Source organism: Pagrus pagrus, assembly GCF_965226575.1.
Source record: "Pagrus pagrus genome assembly, chromosome: 24".
In the NCBI taxonomy this organism is placed as follows: domain Eukaryota; kingdom Metazoa; phylum Chordata; class Actinopteri; order Spariformes; family Sparidae; genus Pagrus; species Pagrus pagrus.
This window is the reverse complement of record NC_140206.1, coordinates 1,513,397-1,539,283: the sequence shown is the minus strand read 5'-3', so window position 1 is coordinate 1,539,283 and position 25,887 is coordinate 1,513,397. Positions and strand designations below refer to the sequence as shown.

At 46.4% G+C, this 25,887-nt stretch overlaps 1 protein-coding gene across 5 annotated transcripts in view; it reads left to right on the top strand.

The window, feature by feature from the left end:
- LOC311253451 (uncharacterized protein) overlaps positions 1 to 21,069 on the top strand; it is a 64,207-nt gene extending 43,138 nt beyond the window's left edge. For 3 of the 5 annotated variants that reach the window (XM_084347433.1, XM_084347435.1, XM_084347434.1), the window contains 9 exons: positions 14,712 to 15,134; positions 15,336 to 15,599; positions 15,719 to 15,973; positions 16,079 to 16,327; positions 16,462 to 16,719; positions 16,828 to 17,130; positions 17,581 to 17,850; positions 18,041 to 18,124; positions 20,027 to 21,069. In XM_084347433.1, coding sequence (XP_084203559.1) covers positions 14,712 to 15,134; positions 15,336 to 15,599; positions 15,719 to 15,973; positions 16,079 to 16,327; positions 16,462 to 16,719; positions 16,828 to 17,130; positions 17,581 to 17,850; positions 18,041 to 18,124; positions 20,027 to 20,093 — 2,173 coding nt within the window. In that variant the 3' untranslated portion in view covers positions 20,094 to 21,069. The remainder of the gene's footprint in view (positions 1 to 14,711; positions 15,135 to 15,335; positions 15,600 to 15,718; positions 15,974 to 16,078; positions 16,328 to 16,461; positions 16,720 to 16,827; positions 17,131 to 17,580; positions 17,851 to 18,040; positions 18,125 to 20,026) is intronic. The other 2 variants (XM_084347437.1, XM_084347436.1) reach the window with 2 other exon arrangements.
- The last annotated feature ends 4,818 nt before the right edge of the window (positions 21,070 to 25,887 follow it).

The following is a 25,887-nucleotide window of genomic DNA, read 5'->3' as shown; positions in this document are numbered from 1 at the left end:
TATAATGGAGGTGTAGAGTTTGTAAACTACATTTAAGATTGATATTGGTCTGTAATTACAACAATATTCTTTATCTTTACCTTCCTTTGGAATGACAGAGATATTAGCTTCTTTCCATGAGGGAGGGATCTTGCCTTTCTTAAGACTATAGTTAAATGATTCACATAATAGTGGGGTTAACTCCTCTTTAAATGTTTTATAAAAAGAGGCACCCGATCCATCAGTTCCTGGTGATTTCCCTGAATTTGCACGACTAATTGCCTTTTCTATCTCTTCTACTGTTATTTTTGAGGTCAACGTCGCATTCTGTTGTGTACCTATTGTTGGCAAATCTAATTGGTCTAGAAACTCCCTTAAATCCTCTTCATCCACTGAGGTAGGCTGTGTATATAATTTGCTGTAATATTCCACAAATATTTTTTCTATTTCTTCTGGTTCATATAGGACTTTATTGGTTGCAGGGTCTCTTATTTTATGTATATTATTTAATGCTTGTTGTTTCTTTATATGTCTAGCAATACTTTTAGTGGCTTTAGATCCTCCCTCATAGTACGTTTGTTTTATAAACCTAGCTTTCCTTTCCACCTCTTCCAACAGGATATCATCTACTTTTTTCCTAACTTCTTTAACCTGGTCAAGTATTACCGGATCTTTTGTCTGTTTATGTTGGTGTTCCAATTCTTTCAATTCTTCAATTCGTTTCTGATAAGTTTCTAATCTGGCTTTTTTAGCGAAAGCTGTGAATGAAATCAGCCTCCCCCTTATTACAGCTTTAAGGGCATCCCATAAAATTGTTGGATCTACTTCCCCATTATCATTTTCCTCCCTGTATCTAATTATTTCCCCTTTTAATTCTTCAACTTCATATATTTATTAACTTGTTTTTTGCTTCTCTTCATACTTGTCGTGTCCAACCTGTAGTTTAAAACCACGTTGAAGTCCCCGCCACATACCAATGTCCCTTCCGTTTCCAAATTTATAAGATCAAATTGTGAGCCTTGGAGCTCACAGGAAGGGCAGGAAGGAGGCAACAGTGCGGGATGAAGGTGGTGACAGTTTTATTTACCAGCCAGCAGACAAGGGTGGCTCACAATCATACACAAAACGCAAAGGAACAGCCGTCGCGGCTGAGGGTAACGCCCGCCTGCCGTCTGCTGTCGTCGGTGCGGTGCTCGGTCCTCTCCCAGGACCCAGCCTACTGCAAGAGACCAGAACCAGGTTACAAGCGTGCTTATATAGGTGATTGATTACCTGATTCTGTCCAGCTGTCTGAGCACCGGCTGAGCCACTCCTCCCTCTCCTCCAGCAGCCGGCGCCTCAACCACACCCCACTGCCACATACCCCCACCGCCCGACTTAGGCCGGGATCCCGCCGGCCGCAAGCCCACTCCCCCCCCCCTCCGCCAAGCGGGAGAGGAAGTCAGCCACAACCATGCGGTTACCCGGCCTATGGATCACTTTGAACCTGAAAGGCTGTAATGCTAGATACCAGCGAGTGATCCGCGCGTTGGCATCTTTCATGCGGTGGAGCCACTGGAGCGGGGCATGGTCCGACCAGAGGGTGAATGGGCGCCCCAGGAGGTAGTAGCGGAGGGCACCGACCGCCCACCGTATGGCGAGGCACTCCTTTTCCACCGTACTGTAGTTCACCTCCCGCTGAGCCAGCTTCCGGCTAATGTACAGTACGGGGCGGTCGACCCCCTCCACCTCCTGGGACAAAACGGCCCCCAGCCCACTGTTCGAGGCATCGGTCTGCAGGATGAAAGGGAGAGAAAAGTTAGGAGTGTACAAGAGTGGCTCCCCACAGAGGGCTTGTTTTACCCTCTCAAACGCCAGCTGGCACGGCTCCGTCCACTGGACCGGATCTGAGGCACCCTTTCGGGTCAGGTCGGTTAGGGGGCTGGTCAGCTCGGAGAAGGCCGGAATAAACCTCCTATAGTAACCGGCCAGCCCCAGAAACCTCCTCACCTCTTTTTTCGTCCTGGGTATTGGGCAGGCCGCAACCGCAGCGGTCTTTTGCACCTGTGGCCGCACCTGCCCGCCGCCCAGGTGGTACCCCAAATACCGTACCTCCCTCCGTCCCACCGCACACTTCTTCGGATTGGCCGTGAGCCCCGCCCGCCTCAGAGACTCGAGCACTGCCCCCACCTGCTGCATATGCTGCTCCCAGGTCTCACTATGAATGATCACATCATCCAAGTAGGCCGCAGCATATGCAGAGTGAGGCCGCAGCACCCGGTCCATGAGGCGCTGGAAAGTGGCTGGGGCCCCGAACAATCCGAATGGAAGCGTGACGAACTGGTACAAACCGTACGGAGTGGAGAAGGCCGTTTTTTCCTTGGACTCTAGCGACAAGGGAATCTGCCAGTAGCCCTTGGTCAAATCCAGCGTCGTATAAAAGCGAGCCGTGCCCAGCCGATCCAGGAGTTCGTCAACCCGGGGCATTGGATAGGCATCGAATTTGGACACCTCGTTGACCCTGCGATAGTCCACACAGAACCGTACTGACCCATCGGACTTGCGAACCAGCACGATGGGGCAACACCAGTCACTGTTGGACTCTTCTATTACTCCCATCTCCAACATGGCCTGAAGCTCCGCCTGAACAATTTTCCTCTTGTGTTCTGGCAGCCGATAGGGTCGTGACCGGACCGTCACACCCCGGGGTGTTTCTATGTGGTGGTGTATGAGGCGGGTGCGTCCTGGCAGGGGAGAGAACACATCAGCAAAACGCTGCTGCAACGAGGCCACATCCGAGAGATGGTCATCAAAGGGGACCGGCACCGGCTGGCTTGAAGTAGCCAGCTCCGGTCCCAACTCATCCCTCTCGATCACCGTGGTTGCCAGAGAAACAGGCGTCACCTCCCTCCAGGCTTTAAGGAGGTTGAGGTGGTAAATTTGTGTGGCCCCACCCCTGTCAGAACGCACCACCTCATAGTCAACATCCCCCACTCGCCGTGTGACCACAAAGGGCCCTTGCCACTTGGCGAGTAATTTGGAGCTAGAGGAGGGGAGCAATACAAGCACTTTATCTCCCGGTGCAAACTGTCTGAGTTTAGCCCCTCTGTTGTACAGCCGTTGTTGACGCTCCTGGGCCTGGAGCAAATGCTCACGTGACAACTTACCCAGTGTATGGAGCTTTGCTCGCAGGTCCAGGACGTGCTGTACCTCGTTTTTGCTGGTGCTTGGACCCGTCTCCCAGCTTTCCTTTACCAGGTCCAAGACACCCCGGGGTTTTCTGCCGAACAGGAGTTCAAAGGGGGAAAACCCAGTGGAGGCCTGGGGAACCTCCCGCACTGCAAACAACAGAGGGTCTAACCATTTATCCCAATTACGACTATCCTCGTGCACGAACTTACGAATCATGTTCTTTAGTGTCTTGTTGAACCGCTCCACCAGGCCGTCGGTCTGGGGGTGGTATACACTAGTCCGGATTGAATGGACGCCCAATAACTCGTACAGTTCGCGTAGTGTCCGTGACATAAACGACGTGCCCTGATCAGTCAGGATCTCTTTCGGGATCCCGACTCGGGAGATTACCTGAAACAGTGCCTGTGCCACACTCCTTGCGGAGATGGTGCGCAGGGGCACTGCCTCGGGATAGCGCGTTGCATAGTCCACTAGGACTAACACAAAGCGATATCCCCGTGCGCTCCGGTCTAATGGCCCGACAAGGTCCATGGCAATTCTATCAAACGGGACCTCAATTAGTGGTAAGGGGCGCAGCGGCGCTTTTGGGGTGGCCGGCGGGTTGACCAGCTGACATTCGCGGCAGGACGCACACCACCGACTTACGTCCGCCCGAATGCCCGGCCAGTAAAATCGGGCCATGACCCGGCTCAGTGTTTTATCATAGCCGAGGTGACCTGCCATGGGGTTGTGATGAGCCGCCTGGAAAATTGTTTCCCGACGGCTTTGGGGCACCAACAACTGGGTGAGCTCTTCTCCGGTCCGAGCGTCACGTGTCGCTCTGTATAATCTGTCCCTAATGACAACAAAATAGGGGTGAGTGGGTGCTGTGCCAGGGTGAACCTGGCAGCCATCAATTCTCATCACTTGGTCAAAGGCGTGACGGAGGGTCTCATCCCGAGACTGCTCGAGTGGAAAATCTTCCATGGAGGCGATCTGGGGGCCCCCCGGAGCCAGCTGGGCTGGCTCCGGTGGCCCCGCGCCCCCCCCGGCAGCGTCAGGACGGGGCACCCCCGCCTCACCACTGAGCACAGCACACCACTCACATTTCCCTGACATACGTGACTGCACCCTCATAGTTTCCCCCGCTAAGCTAGCGAACCCCGGCCAATTCGTGCCCAAGATTAGAGGGTGCAGGAGGCGAGTGCTAACTCCAGCCCTGACCTTATGCTTCTTCCCTCTAAAATAAATTTCCAGAGTCACCACCGGATAATCGTGAATATCCCCATGCACACACCTCACCTTCACCCACGATGCCTCTAGCAACGCCCCTGGTCGAACCAAGCGCTGGTGGATCATGGTCTGTTCACAACCAGAGTCCAGCAGAGCTTGGTGTGTACCCCCCTGTATACATACCGGTATACGATACGTCCCTTCCGGACCGGGGGAGGGGGCCGGCGGTCCCGCAACCCAAACCACTTGCCCCACCTCCATGAGCGGGCACTCCGCCCGGAGATGGCCGGGCTGCCCGCACCGCCAGCACCCCTGCCCAGGCATCTGAGGAGCCCCCCGGGGCGCCGGTCGCTCAGACACGTAGGCCGGGCCCTGCGGAGCAGGAGAGAGAGAGCGATTAGTGTCCCGGAGCGGTGCATGCTCCGGGGGAGAGTGTGGGTATGTGTGTGTGTGGGTGGGTGGCGCCGCTGCCGCCGGGAATCTCCGCCTCGGGGCCGGGGTGGGACGGCCCGCCGGGATCGTCGCGGGTCTCGCCTCCTCCTTCATGCTCCGCCGGGGCAGGGAGAGGTGGTCCTCCGCGAGGACGATCGCGGCCGCGATGTCGGGGGGTCGGTGGCACTGGACCCAGTTGGAGGTGGAGGAGGGCAGCCCGGCGACGAACTGCTCCAGTGCCACCTGGCCGACGATGTCCTCTGCGGAGTTCGTCGCCGGCTGGAGCCAGCGCGTCGCGGAGTCGAGGAGCCGCTGCGCGTAGGCAAAGGGGCGGCCGGCCTCCTCAAAAGAGAGCCCCCTGAACCGCCGCCGGTGTCCCTCGGGTGTGCTGCCCAGAGGGTCCAGGATGGCTCTCTTCAGCAGCGCGAAGTTTACACGGGAGGCCGCCGGCAGGCTGTGCGCGGCCAGCTGCGCTACCCCGGTGAGCAGCGGAAGAAGCCGGACCGCCCACTCCCCCTCCGGCCACCCACACGCCTCCGCCGTGCCCTCGAAGATGTCCAGATATGCCTCCGGATCATCTTCGGCGGTCATCCGTTGGAGGGCCAACGGCGGAGGCCGGCCCCGGCCGGGCTCCGCAGCCGGTTCCGGAGCGCTCAGGGTGGCCGGGCGCTGCAGCAGCTCCCGCAGGAGAGCACGATCGTCCCGCTGGGCCGCCGCGATATCCACCAGGGCCTGGGACTGCTGCTGCTGGAGCGCGGTCGTGCTCTCCTGCATCGTCGCCAGGTGCTGGAGAGCCAGCGACAGCGGCGTCTGTGCGTCCATGGTCCGGTCCCTGTTCAGGCGCCAGATGTGAGCCTTGGAGCTCACAGGAAGGGCAGGAAGGAGGCAACAGCGCGGGATGAAGGTGGTGACAGTTTTATTTACCAGCCAGCAGACAAGGGTGGCTCACAATCATACACAAAACGCAAAGGAACAGCCGTCGCGGCTGAGGGTAACGCCCGCCTGCCGTCTGCTGTCGTCGGTGCGGTGCTCGGTCCTCTCCCAGGACCCAGCCTACTGCAAGAGACCAGAACCAGGTTACAAGCGTGCTTATATAGGTGATTGATTACCTGATTCTGTCCAGCTGTCTGAGCACCGGCTGAGCCACTCCTCCCTCTCCTCCAGCAGCCGGCGCCTCAACCACACCCCACTGCCACACAAATATTTTCTGAAAAAATGTTTTCCCACTTTCCGGAGGAGCATACACATTGAATAGTGTCACCAGTTGTTTTTCTAACTTACCTTTAATCATGATATATCTTCCCTCCTTGTCAGCAACTTCCTTGATCAATTCAAACTTTATCGTGTTAGCAATCAGTTTTGCCACACCCCTCCTATGATTTTGTCCAAAGGAACTGGCAAATGAATTCCTGTAGCCTAATTTTTTAAACTTTTCATGCTCCTCTCGCGATAAGTGTGTCTCCTGTAAAAAAATAATCTGCATCTTCTCTTTTCTAAACTTAGTAAAAGCTTTACCTCTTTTTTTTTTATTATTCAAGCCATTGATATTCAGCAACACCACCATTATATCATTATATTGCATTGTTTATATCCCTTGAAATGATTCCTAACCCTTCCACTGTAATATTAACAACCCACAATTTCCTACAAACAAAATATGAACAAACACATAAACTGAAACTGAACTCCCAAACAAAAAAGGGCCTCATTCCCCATAGGCCCTGTCTCCCTGTTGGTGGGAGTGGGGGATAACCTTTTGTGTGTAAAGGGCCCCTGCTAGTAATTTGAGATAAACCTGAAATAGGTCTTCCCATCCTACTAGATATGTCCAACAGTCACTAGCTTAATAGGTCTCCTTGTCGATTCTTATGTAAACATTAGAGAAGTCTTGTGCTTCTGGGGGGAGGGGGGGGGGGTTAAATTCCCCATTTTGAGTCCGTTTCAGTGGAACCCTTTTTATTATACCGTCCAACACATAAATAATATAAGAATCAAAATCACAACACAGAAGTTAACTATAAATCAAATAGTCCCCCTATAAACAACCTCTGTATTGTCTAAATAAATTGGTTATCTGTTCCGTTTTAGTGGCTCTGTTTACTCACCTAACCACTGTAGAAGCTTTAACTTAAGAACAGGAGACATTTAGTTCTTCTGGGTTCCCTATTTTTTTTCCCCCTCATCTTGTAAACTCTTGTAGCCTTTCCCTCGCTCGGCTCCCTGCGTCTCGGCGTCCCTTCTGGGCAGTGGTGCCGAAGTTTATCCCCGACTTCTCTCCAACGCGTTGCCATGAAGAGGTCCTCAGGATACGCTCCTCCAATGGGGGGTCGCTGCTGCGCCTCACCAGTGCCTCCAGCCCTCTGCTCCTCATGTCCCGCGTTGCTTCTTCAGCATTGTTGTAAGTCTTGGGACCCTCCGACCAGTGGATCCTTATCTTACTCAGTGGTGTTTGGAAGCGGATCTTTTTGCTTTTTAGAGTCTTTTTGATCTCCGAGTAGGATTTACGTTTCTTCATCACCTCTGTGGGATAATCGTGGTCAAAAAATATCTGTCTCCCATCGATTTGTATTTTCTCTTTCCAGGCTTTAGACAGAATATTTTCTTTGGTCTCGTATTTCAAAAAGTTGACTACTATGGACCTCGGGGTTGCTCCCGGTGGTGGTTTCTTCCCCAGGCTTCTGTGTGCCCGCTGTATGTGCAGATCAGTTCCCACCGGTAACCCGAGCTCCCGGCGCAGGTGCCCGTCCACTAGCTCTGGCACAGATTCGTTGTCCTGTTCAGCCACGTTATAAATTCTCAGGTTGCAGCGTCTTCCGTGTCCTTCCACTTCAGTCAACTTCTCTTGCAATTTCGTTTGCTGTTTTAATAGAGTAACAATGGCCTCTTTAGCATCCATGTTCCACTCTTCCAGCTCTGAAATCCGTTCCTGTGTCTCAGTAATATCCTTTTGCTGCTGTTGTATTTCCGCGATGTTTTCTGCCATTTCGCGGTTAGTTTCCTCTGTGAAGCCAGCAAACTCTCTCCTCACCTCTTCTTTAAATTCATCTTTGAATTTTGAGAGGTCCTCTTTCATTTCCCTCTTGAGGTCTCGTATTTCCTTCGTGATACTTGTGAGGCCTTCTAATACTGAGCGGAGTTGTTTAGGGTCGCCATTTTCGTCGTTGGCTAACTCGCCTTCAAATTCGTCTTCTTGGTCTTTGGATGTCATTTTTTGCCTTGTGCTTCTCGATTTTCGTCCCCCACTCATTTCGTGTCAGTGTAGAAATTGTATTTTCAGACCTTTCATAGTTCTGGGGGAGTTATTGTTTAATCGACTCAGGAGCTCTGCTCTACTCTGCCATCTCGCTCCGTGCCCCCGGAAGTCCCGGGAATCCGATGTTGGAGTTTAAACACAAAAGATTTATTTACAAATGAAAATAAAAGTAATTGGGTCAACAACATACCAGTGTCTTCAAAAGGAAGATGGCGGTCATCCTACAACAGAAGAAAACACAACCAATGTTATCAATGTTTTAAAGCTGAGAGCAACTCCAGCGCTAAATGTTGGATCACTAATCAATAGAAGAAATCACCTGACTGGGGGCGTGGCTTGGCCGCAATGGAGTGAGCTGTGTTCAACGTGAGCTCCCGTTAAGCCTCTATTTTATCCGAAAAACGTAAGGTGTAATATTTGTCATACAACAGCAAACTATCACTAAAGTCCATCGGATAGTGGAACGGGTCCACGGCGGTGCCCTAATGGACACGAGGCTGAAGAAATTTAAGTATACTGGATCCTCCAAAACAAGGCCCAACACCTCCTCGGACCAGAGTACTACCAAGAGCCCAGCTAAAGTGACCCCGCCCTCACCTGCCTCGGGAGAGATGGACGTTGAAGGCCTGAAATCAGAAATCCTTCTTTCACTAAAAGCGGACATCTCTACGGTGTTAAAGTCAGAGCTGAAAAATGCTCTCGCGGATGACTTCGAAATGCTCAAGAACGAGCTGAAGGCGGTGAAAACTGAGATAATGAACAACACCGCAGCGCTGAAGTCCGAGATCGACCAGGTGAAAGTGAGCATCAAGGAGGTAGAGGGGGGCTATCAACATGGTCAGATGAAGTGGCTACTTTACAAAATACTGTGAGTGAGTTGAAGGCAGAAATGGCAGAACTGAAAACGAAGTCTGAGGATATGGAAGGGCGGATGAGGAGATGCAACATAAGGATCATTGGAGTACACGAAACTCCCGACTCCAGCACTACAACCTCTGTATCAAAGTTGCTAACCGAGGTGCTACAGTTGGATAAAGAGCCGATGATCGATCGGTCGCACCGGAGCCTAGGGCCGAAGAAGCCGGGCGGAAGACCTCGCGCCATCATTGCTAAGCTACATTATTATCAAGACTGTGTCCAGATACTGCGACGTGCTCGCACTCGAAGTCCGCTCCGTTTCAACGGGGAACCAATTACCATCTTCCCGGACTACACGGCAACTGTGGCTAAAGCCCGGGCTGCATTTACAGAGGTGAGGAAGCTGCTTCGCGACCGTCAGGGAGTCGATACGGGATTCTGTTTCCAGCGCGATTTCGGGTCACGTACAGAGGGGAGGACAGGGAGTTCACTGACCCGGACAAAGCTATGACTTATGTCACGAAGAACATTATCCCATCCATGGAGGCCGCGGAATGAACGTGAGTCTGATGATCTCAACTGAACATGATACCTCTGTCGACCTAGGGGTATGTTGAACATTAGTATATCACTGTGCCAGATGTCACCAGGTACCAATTCATAACACAATGTTTTCAGTTTCTTTAAACTGCTCCACTTTCTCACTGTCGATGATGACCAGCTTGAACTGTGTGCTCATGGGTTGACATACTATTTCATGTTCAGCTTAGTGTTCCTACTAAAGCTATGGTTTGTCGTTTTGGCTTAAAGGTTATCTCGAGTTGAAATGAAAGACATGCTGTTACAGTTCCTGATTATCATTATGGACTAACTGAATCAGCCACTGTTGGCTATTTGTTAGAGACATTACACTTGTTGCAATGTTAAGGAAGTTAATGCTGTATAGTCTTGATACTCAGCATGATCTATATATTATTTCCCAAGAATCATAACTTTACTGTGCATTACACCTAGAATTGTATTATTTTGCACTTTACTACTACTTATTTTCTTTATGTTGGAGGCTTGATGGGAGCCCCGAGTGCTTAGCTTTATAGTTCCCCACCATAAACACTTAATGTGTGGATTTCTCTCTGAGGGTTGTTGTAATCACCTGGTTCATGTGGGTGATTGGGGGTGGGTAACTACTGGACTTATCTACGAACTGATGCTACTTTTTTATTCTTTTTTGTTGTCGTTTTGGTCTGTTTTTGTGTTCTTGTGTTTTTGGGTTTCATATACGGTACTCTCTTCTCTGTATACACAATATGGCCAGTATAAATAATACAAGAGGTTACAATGGCTGCCCTGCTAACTTCATAAGTTGGAATGTTAAATCACTTAATCATCCAGTGAAATTTAAAAAAATATTCACACACCTAAAACAGCTCAAAGCAGATATTGTTTTCTTACAAGAGACCCATATACGTTCTTGTGATAGTTCTCGCCTGGTTAGGGGATGGGCTGGCCAGGTGTATCAATCTAATTTCTGCTCAAAGACTAGGGGTGTTGCTATTATGATAAGTAAAAATGTACAGTTCACGGCATCTCATGTGCAAACTGACTCTGCAGGGCGATACGTCATTGTGGTAGGAAAATTATTCTCTCTCCCGGTTATTTTCGCCTGTATTTATGCCCCGAATTGGGATGACCCTACATTCTTCACCAATTTTTTTTCTCGCTTACCAGACCTGACATCACATCATCTTATACTTGGCGGTGACATTAACTGTGCACTTTCTCCTCTTTTAGATAGGAGTATTTCTAAGAGGGCATCCCTGTCGAAGTCAGCACACTCTATTCAGCTCTTCCTGAAGACCTATGGTGTAGCGGATGTGTGGCGGTTTCGCAATCCCACCTCTAGGGCGTACTCTTACTTTTCCCCGGTTCACAAGACGTATTCACGTATTGATTACTTTTTCCTGGATAAAAGAATTCTGCATCTCACGAAAGAATGTGATTACGGGGCTATGGTCATTTCAGATCATGGTCCCTTAACCATGAAAATGTATATTCCTAATACACAATCTACATACCGTTCATGGCGGTTTAACCCTTTGCTTCTTTCAGAAGTTGAGTTCATTAAGTTCATATCGTCAGAAATTAAAATGTTTCTCGACATCAATCAAACCCCAGGGACCCCATCTACTGTTTGGGAGTCGTTAAAGGCTTATCTAAGGGGTCAAATTATTTCTTACTGTGCGAATAAAAAAAGGGCTAGCACTGAGCGTATTAAAAAATTAGCAGATGAGATATTGGAGTTAGACAGGCTGCATGGCCATTCCCTATCAGCAGATCTAATTAAAAAACGCTTGTCGTTACAGACAGAGTTTGATCTCCTGTCCACCCGACATGCTGAATACCTTATTTCCAAATCAAGACATGGTTATTATGAACATGGGGAAAAGTCCGGCCGAGCACTTGCTCACCAGCTGCGCCAAAGAACTGCCAATCAAACCATTCCTGAAATTAATGACGATTGTGTTTTAAAATGCACTGACAATGAGAAAATCAATTCCTGTTTCAGGAAATTCTACCAATTATTATACACTTCAGATGTGCCCACCAATCCTGCTGTCCTAGAAGATTTTTTTAAATCCCTGAAAATGCCTTCTGTAGATGTAGAACTCTCGGCTGAACTGGAAAGGGATTTCACAGTCAGGGAGATAGTGTCAGCAATCAGAGCCATGCAAAGTGGCAAGTCTCCAGGGCCAGATAGTTTCTCGTCCGAATTTTTCAAAAAGTTTTCTGATCAGTTATCTCCTTTGCTATTGTTAGTATTCGAAGAGTCTTTAGTCACCAATTGTTTGCCCCCAACCATGCGTCAAGCAGTAGTCTCTTTATTACTTAAGAAGGATAAAACCCCCCTTAATTGCAGTTCATACCGCCCTGTTTCGTTGCTGAACACAGATGCAAAGATTCTTGCCAAGATTTTGGCACGTCGCCTTGAAAACATTATCCCCTCTATTATCTCGTCTGACCAGACAGGATTTATAAAAAATCGTTATTCATTTTTCAATATCAGGCGTCTATTTAATATCCTTTATTGTCCCACTCCGCCCGATCCTGGGAATATTGAGGTGATGCTGTCACTCGACGCTGAAAAAGCGTTTGATCGGGTGGAGTGGGACTATCTTTTCAAGACTTTAGAAGTGTTTAATTTCGGCCCTAAATTCATCTCCTGGATCAGACTCCTATACACGCTCCCAGTGGCTGCGGTACGCACCAATAATAACTTATCCACCTACTTTGAGCTGAAGCGGGGCACAAGGCAAGGGTGTCCTCTTTCACCACTTTTATTTGCTGTTGCACTTGAGCCACTTGCATTAGCCCTGAAGCAGTGCCCCACCATCAAGGGGATACACCGGGCGGGTTCAGAACATAAGGTTTCACTTTATGCGGATGATATGTTGTTATTTATGTCGGACCCCCTCTCAAGCCTTCCTGAATTATTGACTCTACTCACAAAGTTCGGAAGAATATCTGGTTATAAAGTTAACCTTCAGAAAAGCGAACTTATGCCTATCTCCTCTGTAGAAAGATCATACTTTGGGTCAATCCCTTTTAAATTCAGTCCTAAAAAAATAAAATATTTAGGTATATGGGTCACACGTAACCACAAGGATCTTTTTAAGGCAAATTATCATCCCCTCTTAAGTAAACTTAAACAAGACCTGGAACGTTGGGACCCTCTGCCTCTCTCCTTAGGAGGGAGGATCAATACGATTAAGATGAATGTTCTCCCTAAGTTTTTATATCTATTTTAATGTCTTCCTATTTATCTAACAAAATCTTTTTTTTCCAATTTAGATAGTCAGATTTCATCCTTTATATGGCATAAAAGGCAGCCAAGGATTAATAAAAATATATTACAGAGACCTCGCGCATTGGAAGGTATGGCACTTCCAAATTTTGTGTATTACCATTGGGCCGCTAATATAAGAGCACTGCTGTATTGGTTGAGAAATGACTGCACAGATGTCAATAGTACTGAATGGACGGTGTTGGAGAGGGCATCCATTGGATCTACCTCCCCAGCAGCTTTATTATGTTCCAAATTACCTTTCAAACAGCCTATTTCAGCCTTCTCCACCAATCCAGTTGTTATCCATTCAATTAAAACCTGGAATCAGTTTAGAAGGACCTTTAATCTCACTGCTCTTTCACCTGTTACACCATTGATTAAGAATCATATGTTTGTTCCATCAATGATGGATGATGCTTTTAATATCTGAGCAAGAAATGGAATAGGTACATTATCTGACCTCTACATTGAAAATAGGTTTGCCACTTTTATACAACTGCAACAGAAATATGGTCTTCATAAATCACATTTCTACAGGTATTTACAGGTTAGAGGTTTTGTGGCTTCTAACTCTGACTGTTTCCCATTGAGTCCTCCTGAATCACTGCTTGAAACAATTTTAAAATGTGAAGTTAATATAAAACAAGTAATAGGCAGAATTTATACAATACTCAATACACATAACGATTACAGAAGAAATATGGCAAAAAATCATACAACAAATCTACTCTTCCTCTATATGCCTCAGACACACTGTGGTTCAGTTTAAAATGGTGCACCGTCTTCATTGGACCAAGGATAGATTGTCCAAGATTAAGACGGGTATTGACCCTACGTGTGATCGGTGCAGGCAGGCTCCTGCCACACTCCTGCACATGTTTTGGTTGTGCCCCAAGCTACACAATTTTTGGCAGTCCATCTTTGAGGCATTCTCTGGAATATGTGGAAAAACAGTACACCCATCTCCTTTGATTTCATTGTTTGGTGTGGCTCCGATTGATGCCACTTTTTCTGGGTGCCACCTGAGCATGATGGCCTTCTGCTCTTTGTTGGCTAGGAGGCTTATTCTGTTTAAATGGAAAGATGCTCTCCCCCCAACATATGGCCAGTGGATTAGGGAGGTCATGAGTTATGTTCATTTAGAAAAGATTAGATACACTGTAAGAGGGTCCACTAAAAAAATTTATGACATTTGGCAGCCATTTATTTCCTTTGTAGAAGACACAGCAGCTACTAACATATCTATGTAACCCAATTGTGTGTGCGTAATTTTTTATTTTTTTAATTTACTTATGTATTTATTTTCTAACTATTATTATTTTTCCTTTATTATTATTTATTTATGTTGTCTTTTTCTTTTACTTGCCTAGATATTTAATATATATATACTGTATATGTATGAATCTGCAAACTCATATTTGAATGTGTCAGGATGTATGGAAATTTGCTGAGGGTCCAGTATTTGTGGGTGGGGGGGTACAGGGAAGTTGGTTGGTTTGTTCGTATGGACAGGAACTAGATTTGATTATTTCATGTGTGAATTGTATATCTTTTGTTTGTTATATCTGAAAAATAAAAAAGACCTTGATCAAAAAAAAATAAAAAAATCACCTGACTGCTCAATATTGTGGCTCATGCAGCACACTGCAGCCACCTGCCCCTCTGGCCCCATTGTTAGTTTACACAGAGCTTGTAAGTCACCATGGCCTCATGGTGAGGGAGCTCAGGTGTGATCCTCCACTCATAGGCAAGAAGGAGGAGAGGGCGTCACCTGGAGGGGAAACTAACACCAGAACACACAAACACAGGTGCAACACTCGACCGTAACAATCTACTTTACTGTATTATTCTCATCAGCAGGTATCTGAAGACTTTTAGCAGATAAACTCCATATCAGTAATACATGACTGTGTTTCTGTTGTTGACATCAGGTCATAACTAAATGTTCATTTCTTGTTCCAGTGTCTCTCACAGGTTCAAAGGTGACGTCAGGTTCTTTGTGAATCTGTTCTGTGCAGCAGCAGAGAGAGAACAGCAGACAGGAGAGAAGATACTGGAGCTGTTATCATCAGTGTGCAGATATAAAAAGTTCCCTTCAAATGGCATGGACAATGAAAAGCAGTGTGGTTTCCTGCTGGATCTGTACTCCCACCTGAAGGACTATGAGACTGAAACAGGCCTGAGTGTCCTTCCATCATTACAGTCAGTTTTCCAGTCAGCTCCTGCAGTCTGGTCCATAAACCTCTCAGAGAGAAAGAGCTCCATCCTCCTGGAAGTGCTGAAACTCACATCAGAGAAGAAACAAGTGAAGCTGACAGGCTGCTCACATGAAGAGAGTGAAGTGAGGAGTTTCCTACAGTGTCTGCCTCATATCTCACAGCTCAGGTAAGTCACACTCATAATGTTCATTCTGTCTTCAGTATTTATTCAGGAGTATTTAATACCGTGTGATATTAACACACAGTTATATTATTTCATCCTGTCTGTTTTCTAAATGTCACTCTCCATGAACAACATGGTCCATCAGGTGGTTTGTGATGCAGCATGTGTTTCTGTTTTCACTCCTCTTCCATGATGTTGTTTCAGTGGTGATCCAGAGTTCTTCCAGCGTGTGTGCACATTAATCTCTGTGAGATCCAGAGAGGAGGCCGAGCAGTTGGCCTCTCTGCTGCAGCTCCTGGGCTTCACCCTGCAGCTAACAGGAGAGTTGGGCTGGAAAACCTGCAGGTCTGTGGGAAGAGTTCTCAGACTCTGTGGTTCTGATGTGGATCTCGTCCTCACAGCCAGGAGGATGTCTGTCAGAGGAGCCTCCCTCCTCTTCAGACACACAACACAACTGCACAGTCTGAGGTTTGTGTTTCTATATTTAATGTTGTTCCTGTAACACCATCTGGTCCAGTTTGAATGTGCAGTTCGTGGTGAAGGTCATGATGTCACAGCTGCTTCTTCTCTCCCTCTCTGACCTTCAGGCTCTCCAATGGTACGGCCTTGTTTCTGTCTCAGTGGGTGAGAAGAAAGAGAGTGGCCTGTCTGTTGGCTGTTGAGGAGCTTTCTCTCGCCCCTCAGACAGGCCGACCATCAGAGAGACTTCTGTTGAAGGTCGTCAGTAGTTTGGCGTCCCTGCTGAGATACTGGACAGTCAGCCGGTTGGACCTGACTGAGTTCTGTGTCCCTGCTCAGAGTCTCATTCCACTGCTGCTTCATGATGGTCCTCTAACAATCAAGTAAAAGTCTCTGCTGAGCTTCAGAAACACAATCTGATGAATGAAAATACAAAATGTATGAATCATTTACTTCTCTAAGATAAACTCAAACATTTCTATCTGCAGACTGAGTGAGAAGATTTCCCAGGAGCTCCTCTTCCTCCTCCATGACATCCAGGACAAGGACTTGACCTGCTCCTTGTTGAGTAAGGTTGGTGGAGACCTGAGCTCGTTCTCTCTGAACTGGGAGGTTCTTCACTATCTGCTGCAGCAGCCGTCAGATCAGACCTTCACTGTGAACCTGAGGAAGAACCGCTTCTCACAGGAGAACATCCCTCGTCTGCTTCCCTTTCTGGACAGGATTGTATTTAAAAGGTTCTTAGTTTTTAACCTTTTTACCAGATGCAGACGTCAGTTTGTCTCATTGAATCAGTTGCATCATGTGTTACATCAGTTTGTTGATTCTTTGACTGATCAAATTGTTCTGGTGAACACACTTTGTGTTTCAGAGCCTGTCCCAGCTTTGTGTTGACCGTCATCACAGAGATCTATAACGCTCGTGCCAGTCCCTTTATACCCAGTTTACTGAGGTCACTGGATCGTGTGATCAACCTGACCTGCAGAGAGATGAACTCTGTGGACTGTGATGCTCTGCTCTTCACCCTCCAACACACTGACAGAGTTAAACTGAAGCTCCTGTGGACCTCCATGCCAACAGAGGACATGGAGTCCGTCCTCTTTACACTGGACAGAGTTTCTCAACTCAGGTAAAACATTAGTGTTAGTTTGTCAGTGTATCTGTCTTCTTCAACACACAGGACATAATGCATAATATTTGTTAATTTAATGTGTTATTTTTCTATCTATTTCCTCAGTGTTGACAGAAATCTGCTGCTGAAGTTGATCCACTGCTGTGCTGCCTCTGACGCCCAGCAGGGGGCAGCAGTCAGCCTGCTCAGGACTCTGCAGCACAGGCTGGATCTGTCCTGCTCCTCCTGTGTGGAGCTGCAGCAGGAGGCTCAGAGTGAGACTCTCAGTCTGACTGATGAGGACTGCAGGGCCGTCTCCACCATCCTGAGACACAGCAGCCAGGACACTCAGCTCAACCTGCAGGACTGTGAGGTGGAGGACAGCGGGCTGGACCTGCTGCTTCCTGTCCTGGACAGAGTCCTCCTCAGGTGGGAAAGACAACAGAGTGACCTAAACCAGAGAAGAAACTTGTTTATTTTTATGTTCATGCAGCTTAAAGCTTTGTGTTGAAACACCTACATCATACTCTGACTCACACCTCCCCAGAATTGTACCGGCACATTGTCACAACGCAGATCGCAACGACTGATTTCTCCACTTGGTAGCATCACGTTTCTGGCTCCTCCTCTGGTGCTTAGTGGCGGTACTAGTACAGGGCATTGTGACCTGTAGTTTCCCCAGTAAACACACCGACCTCTGTTGCTCTTCTTGGATTATACAGCTCCTCAGGAGCAGCTCTTCACTGTCCGAGTGCACATGTATAAATGTTACAACGCTGTAAGCCCCATGCGTAGGTTACACCGCGGCTCTGCGTAGAATCTACATTCAACCATAAATCAGCTTAACAATCAGCTCTTTGCTCTGATTCTCCTGTTCAGAGCCAGTAAGACGGTCGTCCTCCAGCTGCTGTCCCTGGTTCCTGTGAACAGTGCCAGAGACACAGTGAGACGGGCAGTGTCCCTGTGTGGAGCCCTGGGTGGAGAGCTGGACCTCAGTCACACCACACTGGATCAGAGGGCCTGTGGAGCTGTGGCTCGGCTGCTGGACGTCTCTGAAGGGCTGACAGAACTGGACCTGAGTCACTGTGAGCTCACTGACCAGCTGCTGCTCACACTCCTCACACATCTGCACAAAGTACAAGTCCTGGAGTGAGTATCAGTCTGTCAACACACACGTGTTCATGTGACAACATGTATGTAATTCTAGTTATGTCCTTGACCTGTGTCTGTCCCTGCTGCTGTGTGTTGGACAGTAGCTGTACTGTCTCCAGCAGCAGCAGGCTGATATAACTCACCATCATAAATATCCTCTGTGTCACTTCCTGTGTTTGTGTTACAGTCTGAGTCACAATAAGATCACTGATGCTTCAACTGACATGTTACTGGAACTGGTCTCCATCAACCCCTCCATGGACACTGTGCGGTGAGCACACATTCATCACTGTACCGTTCATTTATTAAAGGGGACATATTATGCAAAACTGACTTTTTCCTTGCTTTAGTATGTATATTTGTGTATCCGGAGTGCCTCCCCACCCCCTAAGCATGAGTTTTGACAACTAAGTCAATATTTTGTACCTGGCAGAGTCAGGAATTGAGTCTCTAAACGAGCCGTTTGGATTTCGACCGGATTGTGACGTCACAATCCGGTCTTTTGCATACTCTTTGCGTATCTCCTCCCACATTACGCCAGCTACCTGAACGAGGATCCGCCATTTTTTCCCCTCGCTAACTTGTACGTGACAGCCTGACCGCTACCATGTACAACCCGAAAGCCGAGCACTGCTGCTCTGTCGTCGGATGCACGGATCCTCATGTTTCGCTACATCGCCTCCCTACCAAAGAGGATATCAGAGCGAAGAGGCTACTTTTTATTTATCAGGGTCCCAGCTTCAGTGAGCAGAAGCGTTATGGTCTGTGCCAGTCACTTCACCCCGGACTGTTTCAGCAACCAGAGTCAGTACAACGCTGGACTGGCAACGAGATTTTCCCTTAAAAGATGGATCCATACCCGCTGTCAGTGATGGAGCTGTAAGTATTTAAAAAACAGTATAGTTTGTGTTACTCTGGCCGTTTAGCACATGAGCTAACGCTAACCGTGGGTGTAAATATGAGGCTGAACTAACATTACATGTGAAGTTGTCAACGTTGGGCTTACAGGCCGGAGGATTCATGATAATGTTAATGATACGAAGCGTTAATGTGTCATATCAGCACTCTTTAAAACATGAAGGTGAATTGAGAAAATGAATTGGGATATTGAGATTTTATCGCTTCTAACCGGCCGGTGAACCACTGCTCGGCCGTGAACATGGGGAGGAGACGGGGTGAAATGTCTCAGTTGTTCGCGGACAGTGAGCTGCTGCTCTGCGGTGAACAAACAGAGGAGACGGGGTGAGATCGCCTCAGTTGTGTGTGTCAGTTGTTCGCGGACGTTTAGCTGCTGTTCCGCGGTGAACACGCAGAGGAAACGGTATGAACTGGTCTGTTATTCTCGGCCAGTGAGCTACGTTCATTCATTAGCATGTTGTGCTAAAGGACAGTGTGTAAGCAAACTTCTAGAAGCGTGTCTTGTCTGAATGCACTGCTGACTGTGTGACAGGCAGCACGAGGAGCTGCTGTAGTTTGGCAGATGTCATGGCTCTGGGAGACTGTCCTCTGACCGTTTTCCTGTGTGTTGGTATACATGTAATACGTGTGTAGCGTTAGCCGTAGCATTAGCTGTAGCGTTAGCTGCTGGCATGAGAGACCAGACCTGAGAGTATCAAAACGTTATCTGCAGTAAAGCAGTCACTACTTTGTTTTGGAGCTGGAGACAGCGGCTACCTGCTACATGTCTGCTGTGCTACTATCAGTCATATGCAGGCACGGACACTGAAAAGCTGCGTCGCGCTGTGTATTGCTCCTTGTTTTTTTTTTGTTTTGTTTTTTTTCCTCAACTTTATTGAAAGTTGCTGTGTAGTGCTCGTTGCCATGGTCCCGCGATGCCTTCCTCACGTCTTCCGGTCGGCAGGAAGAAGTGGGCGGCGCACGCAGTAGCTCATTAACATAATGAAAAAAAGTCACTGAATCCGGCCGCTGAGAGCAGGGCTGTGAAACTGGTGTGTAAACAACCCTGCTGTGCTCAATCCTTCGGTTTTTTCGACCAAAGCATGTAACTATCATTTCATTTAGACATCAAGGACCCATGTCAACAAGCAGAAATGAGCATAATATGTCACCTTTAAGACATCTGTACTTCATCATGTCAGATGAGTTAAGTTAATCCTGTCACATGTTATTGTGGCTGAGTGAGTGATGTTTCTCTCTGCTTTGGTTTTTCTAGACTCTTCAGGAACAACATCGAGGACAGAGCTCCTTTTAAGAAAGACAAGCGGTTTGAAATCTGGTGAAGCAGCCGTCAGTGTGGTGGTAATGTGCTGATCAGGGAGTCGCTGATGTCTCATGATCGTTAGATGAAAACATGACTTTGGTACGATTACTTGTTACTGTTTTGGTGGTGGACAGTTTATAATACGGGACCATCATGTTCCACACGGTGATCTCTGCTTCACAGATGAGAACATCATGACTCCTGCTCTTTGTTATAGACTGATTCAGAAGGTTGTCTGGAGGCCAAGAGCAGCCAGCAGTGTTTGATGATAATCATCTGGAGATCATGACTCTTCTCTTGTTCATGATGCTGTAGATTTGTCTTCAGCGTGTTTATATTTATGTGATAACTCTCAGGTTTTACCCATCAGGTTGTTCTGTTGGGTCCACGATTACATCCTTTTTTTATTGTAACAAAACAAACAGGCTGTAACTGTTCCTCGATTTTATGAGTTGGCTCAATTTATCATTTTGTATTTGTTATATTAACTGAATTTACTTTTACTTTGTGACAACTATATGTTTGTATTTTGGGATGAATGTTGAGTTCAACGTGGAGAAGTATGACTCTATAATGATGTCTCAAAGTAATGATGCAGTCATGTCAAAGTCATGTTCAGTAAATTATCTCAAGGAAATGATGTTAAAAATGTAAATGAGTATTATATGAGTTTTGTTTTTATTTCACATTTTAAATAGAGTGATGCGTGATCTCTGTTTTCTTCATACAAACATTTTCTCAGCTTTTCCTCATTAAAACAGTGAATTGACTGTAAACGGCAGTAAAAGTGTTTCCTGATGAAAATGTGTTTAAACCCACTAACAGCTGAGTTACTGTTCCAGAGAGAGACCCGGTTCTGAGACCCGGTACAAAGTCTAAGAACCAGTTCTTCCACCAAAAACACTTTTAATACTTTCTGGAAGTACAAAGACTTTTCTAATATATTGTTAAATGTACAGTTGTAAATATACTCAATAAATATATTTTACAAAAGAGCCAAAAGCTTGTTGCAACATTATTCTGTGATGTTTGTGTGATTTACATTTATTACAGTTACCAAGTTTTAAAGCATTTCTACAGGTTTTCTGTGATGAGAATTTTGTACTTCATGTAGAGGAATGTGAATTGACGTTTACACAGCCCTACTGAGAGAGACCACACTTCAGAGAGGAGGTTAACACCTGATTTCTTGTCTCGATGTCGAGGAAAGGCTCCTGTTAGTGATGTAACTGCGGTCTGACCAGCAGAAACCAGTCTGACCAAGAATCAGTTCTGAAGTGTGTTCTGTCGTGTTCTGGAGGCATTTCTTCATCAGAAGTCAGACGATGTAGATGTGTTGGGTTTCAGCGAGTTTCTCCATCATCTCCCATAGACTTCAATACAGCTGACACCAGAGAAAAACTGAATTTGACATTCAAAGCTGATACGGAGAATCGCTGCATGATTCCTGCACTGAAAGGGCTGAACGGGGCTAAAGAGACACGTCCTCTTCGTCGACATCAGAAGTTTGTAGAAGCTCATTTCTGCCAGTTTACAAAACAAGAAAGAGCAACTTCACATTCAGTATAACGCAGGGAGAGACTGCTGTTCCACTTTATTCTTGTAATATCTTGAGTTCTCAAAAAAAAGACTTTCATAATTCTGACTTGTTATCTCATAATGATGATTAACAATGGGATTCAATTTTTTTATCAAGGCTAATTTTTTTGCTTTTTTTTTTTAACTGGTGGAAAATCTTCCATCAACGTCTCATCAGCCTGGAAGCACTGTGAGGATCATGTTCTTTGATTTCTCCAGTGCTTTCAACACCATACAGCCGGCCCTTCTGGAGGACAAGCTGGAGCTCACGGGGGTGGACCAACACCTCACATCCTGGATCCTCGATTACCTCACCAACCGGCTACAGTATGTGAGGACTCGGGACTGTGTGTCGGACACGGTTGTCTGCAGTACGGGGGCCCCACAGGGAACAGTCCTGGCCCCTTTCCTGTTCACCCAGTACACTGCAGACTTCTCCCACCAGTCACCCCACAGCCATCTACTAAAGTTCTCTGACGACTCTGCTATCGTCGGCCTCATCAGGGACGGGGACGACAGAGCCTACAGAGAACTTATTCAGGACTTTGTGGACTGGTGCCAGCGGAACCACCTCCAGCTCAACGCCGGGAAGACCAAAGAGCTGGTGGTGGATTTCACTCAGGTGAACATCCTGGGAACAGACATTGAGATGGTGACGTCTTACAGGTACCTGGGAGTTCACCTGAACAATAAACTGGACTGGACTGATCACACTGCAGCAACATACAACAAGGTCAGAGCAGACTCCATCTGCTGAGGAAGCTCAGGTCCTTTGGAGTGCAGGGGGCGCTCCTGACTTCTTTCTATGACTCTGTGGTGGCATCAGCCATTTTCTATGGAGTAGTCTGCTGGAGCAGCAGCATCTCGGCAGCAGATAGGAAGAGACTTGATAAACTTATCAAGAAGGCCAGCTCCATCCTGGGATGCCCTCTTGACCCAGTGCAGGTGGTGGGAGACAGCAGGATGATGGCCAAGCTATCATCGCTGCTGGTGAAGGAGTCCCACCCCCTACAGGCCACTATCACAGCACTGGTCAGCTCCTTCAGTGACAGGCTGATACACCCCAAGTGTGTGAAGGAGAGGTATCGCAGGTCCTTCCTTCCTGCTGCTGTCAGAGTCTACAACCAGCACTGCTCCCAGTAGACCTCACTGTGCACTGTACAATAAAAAAAAAAAAACTCTGCACATATCCACACACTTTCTGGTTTGCACAAATTGGACAATTTTTAATATCCATATTTATTATTTATTGTTTGTAAATAAAAATACCAACTGTTTAAACTTACACTGTCCATATTATAAATAATAAATACTATGTCATATTGTAAATACCAATTTCATATTGTAGATATTATGTATATACCAGTTAAATTCTATTTCTTATCTCTTATTATATTGTTTATTTTTTACTTTTTATTATTGTTTTAGTGTGACACTGTCCTTTGGCTGCTGTGACTAAGAAATTTCCCCATTTGCGGGACAAATAAAGGAATTCTGATTCTGATTCATGATGTCCATGTGGAAAATATTTAAAATGGGCATTTTTATCACCGAGGTTCAATCTCATGGAGGAAAAACTGTTTAACTTGTTTCACCTCACATAGAAATAAATGGAGTCCGGCTCAGTGAAAGTCCTTCTCTGCAAATCCACCACAGGTAAGTTAAAACTACACCTTTCTTATGTTTAACTTTAGGTTCAGTTCTCTGTTCTTGCTCGTCACCACACTGTGCTTATGGTCTGTTGGGTTCAGACTCTTTGGTTGGGACGAGGAAAATATTTATTTGAACATTTAAAACACCTGTTTGGTCGCCATGAGCACAGTTATAGATGGACCCCACTTCCTGTCAGAAACATCCAGTTTCTGTCTCCACAACCATGACTGGAAACTGTCCCGGTGTTGTCTCCACAAACACAGCTGGAATTGTCCCGAGGTCTTAAAAATGCTGAAACACAGACTTCATCAAAGGCAACAGGGACACCACCTGCTTTACATTAGTTTTAGTGGTCCAGGGAGATAAACACAGAGTCTCATACGACCAGCGAGAAAACATGAACACAAATGTCGACATGTTGTTACAGAAGTTCAATATAAACTTAAAAGAAAAACACATCAGGTCTGTGCATGAAGTATAAATGAACCTGCATTGTTCACGTTGTGTAATGAAACATCCCATTTTGGGGGTATTTCCTATTTCATTGTCGTAAGACGTGTAATTGTTCCTTTATCCAACTTGTACAGTTGTAACAGTCAGAGTATAACGGAGCACTACCTGTTGACGCCACACGTTGGCGCCTCCTTTTTGTTAGGTCACTTGATATCACCTTTCTCCCTCAGTCAATCCTTTTGACCCGAGTAATGTGGACGCTGGTGAAGGCTGCAGGACAACGAACTTATCTGTCCTCTCTTTATTCTTTCATTGATGACTGTAGTTTATGCCATGAGACCTGGCTTGAATGGTCTGTCTGTGAAAATAAACGTACAGTGTGGAAATCCCTCCACTTCGTTTCCAGCCTCAACTTTATTCCATGCTGGAGCTATGCTAAATAGCATCCGTGGCTAGGCCTTCCTCCAGCCCCACGTTACACAGTGAACATTGAAAAAGGAAGTCGAGTGTCGGAAACAGCCTTCAAAGTAAAAGTTGAGCGTTTTGAAGCGTGTTGGCCGCAGCTGTCAGTTTAGAGCAAAATTAAATAAATACAACCTAACAACAAATAGCTTAAATAATTTAGATAATTCATAACTGTTATACAGTCATACTTCCGCCACTTTCCAACAACTGAGAGAGATAATCTCCGGGATTTTCAAAGTAAACACACCGTGTTTGAGACGGAGGCTGAGCCGCCGCTGCTGCTGCAGCTGCTGTCTCAGTCTCATGAAGTAAGTCAAACTTTTATCCACCAAACGTCTCCAACCAAACACTGTTTAAATGTGTTGACCCGCCAGGAACGTTGTTAGCTGTTAACTTCAGAACATATGCTAACAATGCTATTTTGTTTGCAGGTAAAGTTGCTAGCTGTTGTAGCTAAACAGCTGTTGTAACGTTATGCTTATGTTACTCATTTGTTATTATCAGCTGTTTTGCACGTCATTTTAATATTTGTCCATCTAAGTCTGTGTGAAATGCCTACAGTTATGCTAGAAGTGAGTTAAAGCAACACTAGGTAGTTTGGACTCATTACTGCCCCCGACTGGTTGAGAAGTGCAATTATCTGTTACCAGTGTCGTAAATACTGTAGCTGTACGAGCATCCCTGGGGAAAATGAATACACGTGAATTTGTTGACGGAGCCGGCGAATCACGAACCCTCGTTTGGAAACATCAAAAACATGAAACCTCACTCGAGTGCCAACAACAAGCTAGATTCAGAGATAGCAGTTGGTAGTTTGTTAGCATAAAGGCTGCACAGCACATTAGCATGCTAGAGTTATTCTCATACCGAGTTGGTTGTAGTGATCGCACCGACTAAGTTACTTCCAAAACACGACGCTTGGGCGTGAATGTGTTTAGTATCCCAGCAAACATTTCCTCGACCTGCATTGAGATGAAGACATCCAATCGACGTCGCGTCACGTCGTGACTTTAATTAGACTGTTTTTCAACATGATAAAATAATATCTGGGCAAATATGACATAAAAAAATATGCATTTTAGAGCAGGTTAACTGATTAAATACTGCTAGCAAACATTTTCTCAATCCGCGTCCAGATGACGACATCCAGTCGACGTCGCGTCACGTCGTGACTTTATTTAGATTTTCTTTCGACATGATAACATTAGGGGGGATACGATCTCAAAGAAAACATATTTAACTGAAAAAACACTGCCAAGAATGATTTCATCTACCTAAGCTATCTGGTGCTGTGTAGAGATGAAGACATCCAGTCAACGTCCAGTCATGTCAGGACGTTGATTTCACGTCTGATTAACGTCGGGCAGGCAGGTTGATTTGACGTCTACCTGAGGGGCTGAGATGACCGCGGATGACTGACGTCATTTCAACGGCTCTTAGACGGCATCGATTTACGTTGTTAAAAACTATTCGAAATGATGGAAATATGTTTGTGAATGGAAGAAAACAATGTAGTATCATCATGTATATTGGCAATGTGGGCTTAAATGTTTGTTATTCTAGCATCCATCTAGGAACTATTTTTCCTCAGGTAGTTAGCGCACCTGGTTTCCGACGCATGCGTCATTATACGTTAAGACATTATACGTTCATCAATTACATGT